Below are 12,712 nucleotides of genomic sequence, written 5' to 3' on the forward strand. Positions count from 1 at the left end.
CTGCTCAGGGGTGCCCACGGAGCAGCTGTGTCAGGCGGGTGGGCAATGTGTGGACAAGGACGGCTCCCACTACTGTGTGTGCCCAGAGGGCCACACCGGCAGCCACTGTGAGCAGGAGGTGGACCCCTGCTTGGCTCAACCCTGCCAGCATGGGGGCACCTGCCGAGGCTACATGGGAGGTTATGTGTGCGAGGTAAGGAGCACCCAGGGGAGGAGATGGAGGGCTAGTCACTCCTGGCTGTGTCTGGCTACACATTTCTGTGTATCTAGAGCCTGGTGCGGTGTCCCTCTCTAGGCATGTCTGGGTTTTTGCTTTTGTGACTCTGGGTATATCTTTGTGGGTGTCACTCTGGGTAGATCTCAGGGTGTCTCTGTCTGGCTCTACCTCTGTCTTTAGTTATTTCTCGGACATATGTGTCTCTGTGCATGGTGTCTCTATAGGTATGAGTGGCACACATGTGCCAGTGTCTGAGTGTGCATCTCTGGCTGTGTGTGTCTTGGTTGTATCTGGGTATTTCTGCTGTGTGACTGTCTGTACATTTGTATGTATGTGTGTTTCTTTGCACTGAGTGTATCTGTAGCGCTCTGTGTCTGGATATCCTTTTGTGTCTGGGTGTTTCCATGTACTGGGTGTGTGTTTTTGCTCACTGAGCATGTCTCCCTGCGTGGGATGACTGTGTGTGTCCCTTTGCCCTGGGATTCTCTGTATCTTCATGGGGAGCATCTGTGTCCCTCTGGGTTGAGGAGGTCCCTGTCTCGCCCCACTGCAGTGTCCAGCTGGCTACGCTGGTGACAACTGTGAGGATGATGTAGACGAGTGTGCCTCCCAACCCTGCCAGCATGGGGGCATCTGCATTGACCTCGTGGCCCACTATCTCTGCTCCTGTCCCCCAGGGACGCTGGGTAGGCCAGGACCAGGGTTGGGGGACAGGCGGGGAGGCTGGGTTTCTGAGCCTTCCTGATGTTCCCCATCCCCCACCCCCCTAGGCGTGCTCTGCGAGATTAATGAGGATGACTGTGGCCCAGGCCCAGCCCTGGACCTGGGGCCCCTGTGTCTGCACAATGGTACCTGTGTGGACCTGGTGGGTGGTTTCCGCTGCACCTGCCCCCCAGGATACACTGGCCTGCGCTGTGAGGGGGACATCAATGAGTGTCGCCCAGGTGCCTGCCACGCGGCGCATACCCGGGACTGCCTGCAGGACCCAGGTGGGGGCTTCCGCTGCCTGTGTCACCCTGGCTTCACAGGTGAGCATGGGAAGAGGGGGCTGGCCTGGGATCCTGCCTGTGTTCCCCGCAGGCAGCTGATCCACGTCCTTCTGCTTGCCCAGGTCCCCGCTGTCAGACTGTCTTGTCTCCCTGTAAGTCTCAGCCTTGCCAGCATGGAGGCCAGTGCCGTCCCAGCCCGGGCCCTGGGGGTGTGCTGACCTTCTCTTGCCACTGCATCCCGGTAGGTGGGGGGGGGGGCATGGTCAGGGGGCGTGGCCTCATGAGAGGGTGAGGCTTTAGGGGACAAGAAGTGGAAGAGGATTTCTGGGAAATGTTGAAATTACCTGGAAGTTGTGTGTGTGTCTCTCCAGAATTTGGAGTTGCGGCCTCTTGGGAAACCTTGGGCTTACCTGTAAGGTGGGGCTGGCAGTGGGAGCCGGGAGAGGTTGGGCCAGACCTGGGGAGATCAGAGGCACAGCCTTCCCCAAGTTCTGATCCTCCATATTTCCTTCCCTCTCCCCCTTCAACCCTCAATCTGCTTCTCCACCTTTCCATTTCTCTTACTTTCCCTACTTTCTCCTCCCCTTCTCTCTCTCCCTCCATCCCCTGCCCCCGCGCTTTTTTTCCTCTCCCCCCACCCAACCCATAGCCGTTCTGGGGCCCGCGTTGCGAGCGGGTGGCACGCTCCTGCCGGGAGCTGCAGTGCCCAGTGGGTGTCCCGTGCCAGCAGACGGTCCGTGGACCGCGCTGCGCCTGCCCCCCGGGGCTGTCGGGTCCTGCCTGCCGGGGTTCCCGGGGGTCGCCCCCCGGGGCCGCCAATGCCAGCTGCGTGACCTTTCCCTGCCTCCACGGGGGTTCCTGCCGCCCGGAGCCACTCGCGCCCTTCTTCCGCTGCGCTTGCGCGCCAGGCTGGGCCGGGCCACGCTGCGAGGTACCCGCGACGATGCCCGAGGTGTCCGTGGCGATGCCCGAGGTCCCGGAGGAGCCGGCGTGCCCGAGAGCCGCCTGCGAGGCCAAGAGCGGCGACAAGAACTGCGACCGCGAGTGCAACAGCCCCGGCTGCGGCTGGGACGGCGGCGACTGCTCGCTGAGCGTGAGCGACCCCTGGCGGCAGTGCGCGGCCCTGCAGTGCTGGCTCCTGTTCAACAACAGCCGCTGCGACCCCGCCTGCAGTTCGCCCGCCTGCCTCTATGACAACTTCGACTGCCGCGCCGGCGGCCGCGAGCGCACCTGCAAGTGAGTCCGTCCTCAGTCTGGGTCTTGTCTATCCATGTGCCACATCTGACCACCAGTGGGCCCTGCTTCTCTGTCTGTCCATCCGTTTGCCTTGACCTGTCAGTCCGTCCTCTGTCTGTTGGGTTGTCCCTTGGTTTGCCCCATCTGTTTCTTGATGTACCTTGTCTGCCCATCTGTGTGCAGTTTGTCTGTCTGTGCCCCTCACCTAGCCATCCATGTGCCATTTATGTCTGTCTGTCTATCTTCCCATTCTTGTGCCCTGTCTGTACATCTTTTTTCCCTGCCTATCAGTGTGGCAGTCTGTCCATCCATTAGCCCTTTCTGTCTGTTTTTCTGTCTGCCTCTGCACCCCATCTGTCCTTCTTTATACCCTGTTTGTTGGTCTTTCTGTCCATCCATGAATTCGTTTTGTCCCTCTATGCACCCAGCTGTCTGTCTGCACCCCTGCTTGTCCATCCTTGGACCTCATCTGTCCATCTGTCTATCTCTATGCCAGTCTGTCCATCTATGCCCCATCTGTCCATTTGTGCACCTTTGTGCCCCACCTGTTCATTCATGTGCCCCTTCTGTCCTTATGTCCATCCATGCATGTTTTTGCCCCTCTGTATGCCCACTCATCTGTCCATGGCCCTGCTTGTCTTTCCCTGCCCCCCTTCTGACCTTCTCGGTCTGTTCATGAGGCCTGTCTATCTGTCTTATACATTCTATCTATCCATCCATATTCTCTGCCCTGTCTGACTTTCTGTGTGTCCCTCTGTCTCCCTGTCTCATTCTGCTCCAGCCATCCTGGCCTTTTTTCCAGTCTTTAGATTCCCCAGGCTTGGTCCCATCTCAGGGCCTTTGCACTGGCTGTTCGCTCCGCCAGGGATGCTGTCTTTCAGGAAGTCACATGGCTCCTCCAAGTCTTTGCTCAAGCACAAGTCTCTCCGTGAACTCCTTCCTGGCCACCCACGGCACTTCTTCTGCTTAATTTTTTCCCTTAGCATTTAATTCGTGTGTGTGTGTGTTTACATTTAGCCTTTATTGGTGTGTAATCAAAATACTGTAATGTTCTGCTCATTCATCATTTTTAATATATGTTTCTGCCCATTGTAACGACAGTTTCAAGTGGGTAAGGTTTTGTGTTGGGGCCATATCCTTAGTGGACTTCCCTGGTAGCTCAGTCGGTAAAGAATCTGCCTGCATTGCAGGAGATCTGGGTTTGATCCCTGGGTGGGAAAGATCCCCTGGAAAAGGGAAAGGCTACTCTCTTCCGTATTCCTACCTGGAGAATTCCATGGACAGAGGAGACTGGCAGACCACCATCCATGGGGTCTCAAAGAGTCAGACACGACTGAGTGACTAACATTTTCACTTCACTCATATCCTTAGCGCCTATAGCTGCCCTCAGCACCTAGGACGCGGTTATCAATAGTTATTGACTGATTAATAATTGCAAAGCAACTGGCTGGTTTTGCAGAAAGCGTGATACATTCCACAAGCATGTGGATACATTCCAGTTCTCTGCTCCCTGAGGAGTCTTGGGTGCTTTGTGGTGTATTCGTGCAGCGGTGGGGGGCAAGGTGGGGGTGTGGGGGGGTGGGGGGCGGGGGGGAGGCTCCCTTGACCCCGCCCTCCTCCGCCCCCAGCCCAGTGTATGAGAAGTACTGCGCGGACCACTTTGCTGACGGCCGCTGCGACCAGGGCTGCAACACGGAGGAGTGCGGCTGGGATGGCCTGGACTGTGCAGGTGAGGTGCCGGCCCTGCTGGCCCGCGGCGTCCTGGTGCTCACGGTGCTGCTGCCGCCGGAGGAGCTGCTGCGCTCTAGCGCCGACTTCCTGCAGCGGCTCAGCGGCATCCTGCGCACCTCGCTGCGCTTCCGTCTGGACGAGAACGGCCAGGCCATGGTCTTCCCTTACCACCGGCCCGGGACTGGCGCTGAATCCCGGAACCGGCGGGAGCTGGCCCCGGAGGTGATCGGGTGAGTGACTCCACCCCCAGGGGGGCCGTGGGAGGCGCACGCAGATGCTAGGGAAGGGGCACCATTCATAAGGCCTTGTGCGTTTGCTGTGCTGTGCTTAGTCTCTCAGTCGTGTCCGACTCTTTGCGATCCCATGGACTGTAGCCTGCCGGGCTCCTCTGTCCATGGGGATTTTCCAGGCAAGAATACTGGAGTGGGTTGCCATGCCTTCCTCCAGGGGATCTTCCCAACCCAGAGATGGAACCCAGGTCTCCCACATTACAGGCAGATTCTTTACCAGCTGAGCTACCAGGGAAGCCCCTTGTGCGTTTTACTTCCCTTAACATCTGGGAACCACTATTCTAGCTATTTTTAAGTTCCCTTCAAACTCTAAAACTCTGTGGCTGAACTTGGCTTTACTCCGGAAATATCTGATAAAGCACCTAGTAGGTTTCAGGCACTGGGTTAGGTATTTAGTCCAGTTATGTTTTCATTGATTTCACTACTTAGGAAATGCCCAACATGTGGAAGTGCCTTCTTGGTAGTACATACAGAGTCATATAATACATATAATACACACATCTCAACCTCAGCACCATTGACATTTGGGGCCAGATCATTCTTTAGTGTGAGGGGCTGTTCTGTCTGGTGCACTGTAGGATGTTTGGCATCTTCCCTGGCCTTTACTCACTGGATACAGACAACAGATCTCCCCCCTCCCAGATGTGTCAACCAGAAATGTCTCCAGACATGGGCAATGGTCCTTTGGGGAGCAAAAGAAGAGCCCCTGCTCCTGACCCCTGTCTGCACCCCAGCCCCTCAGTGAACCCCCTGATCCTATGCTTTATGAGATCCAATACCACCTCTGGCTCTAACTTGCCCTGTTTTTAATTTTTTATTTTTTAACTTATAGAATTTATAGTGAAGTAAAAGTCGCTCAGTCGTGTCTGACTCTTTGTGACCCCATGGACTATACAGTCCATGGAATTCTCCAGGCCAGAATACTGGAGTGGGTAGCCTTTCCCTTCTCTAGGGGATCTTCCCAACACAGGGATTGAACCCAGGTCTCCTGCATTGCAGGCGGATTCTGTACCAGCTGAGCCACAAGGGAAGCATATAGGAGACTTGTAAAATAAAAGACAAAGTTACATGTAGTTCCATTATATATTATGGGCTTTCCAGGTGGTGCTAGTGGTAAAGAACCCTCTTGCCAATGCAGGAGATGTAAGAGACGTGGATTCGATCCCCGGGTCAGGAAGATCCCCTATGGAAGGGAATGTCAACCCACTCTGGTATTCTTGCCTGGAGAATGCCATGGACAGAGGAGCCTGGTGGGCTACAGTTCATTGGGGTTGCCAAGAGTCGGACACGAATGAAGCCACTTAGCACGAGTGTGTATATTATCATCATTTTTAAGTAGATAAATTATGACTTTTAGTTGGAGTTTCAGTATCAAACTGTAAAAAATTAATATAAATGGAAAATATAAAACTCTCCTGCTGGTGACCTGGTGGAGGAGCCAGAGGGAGATGTGGCTTCTGAACAGGGTAGGACCCTGACACAGAGAGGAGGGCTGGACATTGGAGGTGAGAAGCAGGACCTCTGACAGGGATGAAGGAGATGGGTGGATGGGTGATGTGCCAGTCCTTGGCTGGGTGACTGAGTTGCTGGAAGTGTTCTCATAAAGGTGAAGACACAGGGCTTCCCTGGCAGCTTAGTGGTAAAGAATCTACCTGCCAGTGCAAAGAGACATCAGTTTGATCCCTGTTTTGGGAAGCTCCCACCAGCGGTGAAGGGACTAAGCTTGTGTACCGCATCTACTGAGCCTGTGCTCTAGAGCCCAGGAACCGCAGCTACTGAGCCCACGTTACCTAGAGCCAATGCTCTGCAACAAGAGAAGTCAGAGCAGTGAGAAGCCCGCATACTAGAGCGTAGCCTCTGTTCTCCACAATTAGAGAAAAGTTCGTGGAGCAATGAAGACTCAGCACAGCCAAAAATAAATAAATAAGTAAATTATTTTAAAAATCTCTTTTAAAAAAGATTAAGACACCAGGTGAAAATTAAGGGTCACTTTGTGACTTGTAGAGTCTGGAGGGAACTGGGGGTCTCAGGGAGACCGTCAGGAGGCGGCTAGGGGTCTGAAGAGTGAGACCAATGAGCTTGGCAACCATTGTAGCCATGGAGGGACTTGAAGAAGTAGGGAGAGGTGTGGGGAACAGAAGGATGACATGGGGACACTGAGTCCTAAAGATTGGTTGAAAGAAATTAGCTCAGAAAAGAGAAGCGGAAGGCGCAAAGACAGAAGGAGACCCAGGGCTTGGGGTACTGGGTATCCTGAAGAAGGAATAAATTTGGAGGGTTGGGTTCCTGGGAGCAGAGCCTGAGATGGAGATTCAGATATAGGCAGTGTATTGAAAGGGTGCTCTGAGTAGATAGGGGATGAGGGAGTCAGGATGGGACAGGGGCAGGAACTGAGGCCGGAGGGAGCCTCAGCCAGGGTCTGGCCACAGCCTGATCCCTTGGAGAGCTCTGGAGGGTAAAATTGGTCCTGCCTTGAGACAGAAGGGCCAGCTTTTGTACACATCAGTCGATCCCTGGCCTAGGGCTTCCCTAAGTGGTGTCACCTCCCAGGTGAAGGGCTCCCCACTTTGCTGAGGCCAGTTCTGTGGGGGAAGGGACAGCTGTCAACTGTTAGAAGCCAGTGCTCATAGCAGGCAGGAGATGGATGCACCAGCCTGAGAAAGGAGATGTTGATGGGAAAACAATGACCAGTGAATTCATGACTTAGAGGACACTGGTGGCCACAGCAAGACTGGCTTGGGAACTGACAAAGAACTTTAAGCATATACAAAACCAGATCAGGGTTATGGACATCTAGGTACCTAGGACCAAGCATTGACAATGAACACATATGGCCATTCTTTATATATATGTATTTATTTATTTATTTATATTTATATTTATATATTTGGCTTCGCTGGCTTAGTTGTGGCTCATGGGATCTTTGATCTTCTTTGCCGGTTCTTTAGTTATGGCATGTGGGATCTAGTGCCCTGACCAGGAACTGAACCCAGGCCCCCTGCACTTGGAGCTGGGAGTCTTAGCCATTGGATTATGAGGGAAGTTCCCCATATGGCCATTCCTGTTTCATATATAGTCCCTTCTATTTGTCCTAGTTCCCATGCTATGTCAAAATAATTCCTAGATAGCATGTCATTTCATATGTAGACATTTCACTATGCTTTTCTAAAAATAAACGCTCTCTTCTTAAAAACACTGTAATACCATGATCACAGCTAAAAAAAAAACATCCTTAATATCACCAAATATATAGTAAGTGGATTTAAAAAAAGATAGTTTGAGGGGATGTGGCGGGATTGGATGCCAGATGGCAGTTAGTGGTGACCTGGTGAGTAGAGATGCTCTTCTGAGCTCGGGGGTGGGGCGTGGGGGCGGGGCGTGGGCGGGGCTTGTAGCGGCTCCTGCTGAGCCTCCTGTCCCTCCCCTGTGTCTCCGCAGCTCTGTAGTGATGCTGGAGATCGACAACCGTCTGTGCCTGCAGTCGCCTGAGAATGACCACTGTTTCCCTGACGCTCAGAGCGCGGCGGACTATTTGGGAGCCTTGTCGGCGGTGGAGCGCCTTGACTTCCCCTACCCACTGCGAGCAGCGCGGGGTGAGGCTCGACCCGGGGTAGGGGGATGAGGGTGGGCCCCTGCGCCCCGGGTAAAGACCCCCTGCTTCCTGCCCGCAGGGGAGCCGGTGGAGCTGCCGGAACCAAGCGTGCCTCTGTTACCGCTGCTGGCGGCCAGCGGCATCTTCCTGTTGGTCCTCCTGGTCCTCGGCGTCATGGTGGCCCGCCGCAAGCGTGAGCACAGCACCCTCTGGTTCCCCGAGGGCTTCGCGCTACACAAGGATGTGGCCGTGGGACACAAGGGCCGGCGGGAGCCCGTGGGTCAAGACGCGCTGGGCATGAAGTGAGGACCCTGCCCGATCCCTCCCCCCGCCCCTGACTATGGCGGGGTCTGATGAGCCCTTGAGCCCACCTTCACCTGGCTCTGACCTCTGACCCCTACCTGACCCTAACTTCAGACTCTAGCCTGGACATCAGCGTCTGTCTCCTTGACCAACGACTCCATAATTCCTAAGGGATCACCCCTGATTTGTGACCCTTGATCCCCTTTCCTATGGTCCGGTTCCCTGACTCAAATCCTACTGTAACTACCCCTCCCCTCACCCCAGCCTCTCAGACTTCACCCTGATACTCAGAATGTGTTCCCACATGACTGTGGACCTCATGACCCCTGTCTGCACCCCAACCCTTCACTGGACCCCCTGATCCTATCCTCTGTGAGCCCCAGTACCACCTCTGGCTCTAACCTACTCTGACTTTTTGTTTTTGGTTTTAATTTTTTATTTTTTAATTTATGAAAGTATGATAGCATGTTTACAGGAGATTTGGAAAATACAGAAGAAAGTTACATATAGTTCCACTGTATATTACAATTATTTTTTAAGTAGATAAATTAAGATTTTTCATCAGAGTTTCAATATCAAACTCTCAAAAAATTAACAGAATGAATAGACAGAAACGCAGAGGGATATGGTAGACCTGCAAAGCAGTATGAGCCAATTCAACATAACTAAGATTATACAATTTTCACACAACAGCAGGGTACAAAATCTTCAAGTTCCCATAGATTATAAACCAAGAGATACTGGCCCATACCCAGGGTCATAAAACAAGGTGCAAAAATGTCATGGTCTAAAGCTATTGAAATCATGTAGAGTCTGTTCTCTGATCACTGTGGAATCATGTTAGAAATCAATATCAAAAGAAATTTGAAATAACCCACATATTTGCAAGTGCACTGTGACATTTACCAACAGAGATCTTTGACTTAGCCATTGAAAGCCTCAAGATTAACCTACCCTGACTCTTGACTCACCTCTCACCCCCTTTCCACCCCAACTCAGTGCTCATTCCCCATGATCCTCAGTCCTGGCCTTGGCCATGACCTCCACCTCCCTGACCGGCCCCTGAGGATTCCAGCCCCACCCTGTCCTCATCCCTGCATTTACCTCTCCTGTGACCCTGTGCCCTCTGCTCCCTCTCCACCACCTCTTCATTCCTGGCTACATCTCTCACCTGCTATGAGGATAACTCTGTCTTCCATGAGCTATGACGTCATCTGCTGTAACCCATGCTGTATGCCTGTGACCTTCACCTGTCCCACAAACATCTGCTCTGACCTCTGACCCCATTCCTGTCCCTTCTCCAGTTCCACCTGACTGTCACCCATCACAACCCCTGACAGTACCCCCGGCAACCCTGACCGCATCCTGCATCCCATCCTTGGACCCTATCTCTTGACCCTGTGTGCCCTGCCCCTGCTGACCCCATTGTCCCTTCTCCCCTCCCCCCTTCCCACTGTCCCCACAGGAACATGGCCAAGGGGGAGAGTCTGATGGGGGAGGTGGCCACCGACTGGATGGATACAGAGTGCCCGGAGGCCAAGCGACTGAAGGTTGTGTTCCCTCCTGTGACCCCTGCCCTCAGGGTCCTGGGTGGGGGCCCAGTGGTCAGTGGGAGAGCCAGGGGAATCCCTGCTGTTCCTGGTTCCGGAGAACAGTCCCGGCAACCTCCCCATCCTGCTCCTGGCGTTTTTCCAGAGAGGATCCCCTATCCCAGAGAGTGACTCTGCATTCTCTCTGATGCGGCCACCTTAGTCCAGTGTGCCTAGCCTGAGAACACCCCCAGCTAGTCTTTTCCTGTCCAGGGGCCACACCGATGGGCCCTGTCTTTGTCAGCGAGTGTTGCCATAATGAAATACTGCAGACTGAGTGGCTCAGACAACAGACGCTTATTTTCTCACACCTCTGGAGGCTGGGGCTTCCCAGGTGGTGCTGATGGTATAAAGAACCTGGTTGCTAGTGCAGGAGAGGCAGGAGACGTGAGTCCAATCCCTGGGCCAGGAAGATCCCCTGGAGGAGGGCATGGCAACCCACTCCAGTATTCTCTCCTGGAGAATCCCATGGACAGAGGAGCCTGGTGGGCTACGGTCCATGGGGTCGCACAGAGTCGGACACGACTGAAGTGACTTAGCAGGCACAGATACACACTGGAGGCTGTAAGTCCAGGATCAGTGTGCTGGCAGGATTGGCTCTTGGTGAGGGCTGCTTCTTCTGTTGTAGACTGTGTCTTCTCACTGTGTCCTCACATGACCTTTCCTTTATGTGTGCAGAGAATGAGGGAGAACTCTGGTGTCTCTTCCTCTTCCACTGGTCCTATTGGATTAGGGCTCCACCCTTATGATCTTATTTAACCTTAATTACGTCCTTAAAGGCTCTGTCTCTAAATATAGTCATGTTGGGGGATTACACCTTCATCATATGATTTTTGTTGTCGTGTCTGACTCTTTGCGACCCCACAGACTGCAGCATGCCAGGTTTCCCTGTCCTTCACCATCTCCCTGAGTTTGCTCAGACTCATGTCCATTGAATTGGTGATGCCATCCAACCATCTCATCTTCTGTCGCCCCCTTCTCCTATCTTCAATCTTTCCCCGCATCAGGGTCTTTTCTAATGAGTCAGCTCTTTGAATCAGGTGTCCAAAGTATTGGAGCTTCAGTTTCAGCATCAGTCCTTCTGATGAATATTCAGGGTTGATCTCCTTTAGGATGGACTGGTTGGATCTCCTTGCAGTCCAAGGGACTCTCAAGAGTCTTCTCCAACACCACAGTTCAAAAGCATCCATTCTTTGGGGCTCAGCTTTCCTTACAGTCCTACTCTCACATCCGTACATGACTCCTGGAAAAACCATAGCTTTGACTAGATGGACCTTTGTTGGCAAAGTGATGTCATACGATTTGGGGAGAGCACAGTTCATAACAGGCTCCTGCTAGCATTCCTTTGAAGCTTGCTGAATGTCTGGGATGTACACAAAGCCTCTTATTTCATCTTTGTGAGGATGCTATAAAGCACCTATTGATATATACCTCCATGCTTAGCTGCCTCTCCCCTACCTATGTTTTTCTTGGCCACACTGGGTGGCCTATGGACTCTTAGTTCCTTGACCAGGGATTGCACTGTGGCCCTCTGTGATCAAAGTGCAGAGCCCCAACTGCTGGACCACCAGGGAGTCTCCCCCCTTTGCCTGTGTTTTCAGGTCAGTTCAGTTGCTCAGTCGTGTCCGACTCTCTGTGACCGCATGGACTGCAGCACACCAGGGCTCCCTGTCCATCATCAACCCCTGGAGCTTGCTCAAACTCACGTCCATCGAGTCGATGATGCCATCCAACCATCTCATCTTCTGTCGTCCCCTTCTCCTCCTGCCTGTGTTTTAATGTTTGTTAAAATGGATACTTCTATTGCAAATTACAGCTAAAGAAATCTGCTTGCCTCATGCTTTTTTTTTCTTTCTTTCTCATCCAGAAGTGGGTGTTAAGTATATGGTGCAGCATGTTTATGTGGCTATTGTGGAATTATTGCATCATCTCTTAAAAAAAAGTTAATTAATTAATCCTTGGCCATGCTGGATCTTTGTTGCTTTGAGTGGGCTTTCTCTAGTTGTGGCGACTAGGGCTACTGTCTAGTTACAGTGGGCAGGCTTCTCATTGCGGTGGCTTCTCTTGTTGCAGCGCATGGGCTCTAGGGCGAGGGCTCAGTAGTTGTGGTGCCTAGGCTTAGTTACTCCGAGGCATAATGAATCTTCCCAGGCCAGGGATCAAACCCACGTCCCCTGCATTTGCAGGTGGATTCTTAACTACTGGACCACCTGACTGCATCATCTTGATTTTACCAATGGGAAGCTCAGAATTCTAGGGTTACAAGCCTACTAAGTGACAGTGTCAGACACTAAATCCACATTGAAGGGTGTCCCATCCTCCAGGACCTTTTCTGGTTAGCTGTCTGTCAGCTGGCTCTCCCCTTTTATGAAATTAAACTCCCCACCTGGGTCCTTAAGTTCAGGTCTGATTTCATCAGGCTCTGTTTAGTCCTGCTGTGTGTGCTGAGTCGCTCAGTCGTGTCCGACTCTTTTCAACCCCATGGACTATAGCCCGCTAGGTCCCTCTATCCATGGGATTTTCCAGACGAGAACTGGAGTGGGTTGCCATTTCCTCCTCCAGGGGATCTTCCCAACCCAGGGAGCAAACCTGTGTCTCCTCCACTGGCAGGCGGATTCTTTACCACTGAACCACCTGGGAAGCCCCTATCAAGCAGGATGTTAATGGCTTCTCGGCACCCCCCGTGTGTGCATCTCTGAGAGAAATCTGTGAGAACGCCCACATGGTCCCCCTGTGTCTCCCAATTCCTTGTGAGAACCTGAGTC

The 12,712-nt window shown here is 52.9% G+C and overlaps 1 protein-coding gene across 2 annotated transcripts in view; it reads left to right on the forward strand.

Annotated features, from left to right (window-relative positions):
* Positions 1–12,712, forward strand: part of NOTCH3 (notch receptor 3) — a 39,246-nt gene that overhangs the window by 16,327 nt on the left and 10,207 nt on the right. For both annotated transcript variants that reach the window (XM_081501234.1, XM_081501235.1), the window contains exons 20-28: positions 9–193; positions 771–903; positions 988–1,245; positions 1,329–1,447; positions 1,856–2,442; positions 4,071–4,403; positions 7,902–8,056; positions 8,135–8,357; positions 9,824–9,908. In XM_081501234.1, coding sequence (XP_081357360.1) covers positions 9–193; positions 771–903; positions 988–1,245; positions 1,329–1,447; positions 1,856–2,442; positions 4,071–4,403; positions 7,902–8,056; positions 8,135–8,357; positions 9,824–9,908 — 2,078 coding nt within the window. The remainder of the gene's footprint in view (positions 1–8; positions 194–770; positions 904–987; positions 1,246–1,328; positions 1,448–1,855; positions 2,443–4,070; positions 4,404–7,901; positions 8,057–8,134; positions 8,358–9,823; positions 9,909–12,712) is intronic.

Source organism: Giraffa tippelskirchi, chromosome 6, assembly GCF_054371585.1.
Source record: "Giraffa tippelskirchi isolate mGirTip1 chromosome 6, T2T-mGirTip1v1.2.pri, whole genome shotgun sequence".
NCBI lineage: Eukaryota > Metazoa > Chordata > Mammalia > Artiodactyla > Giraffidae > Giraffa > Giraffa tippelskirchi.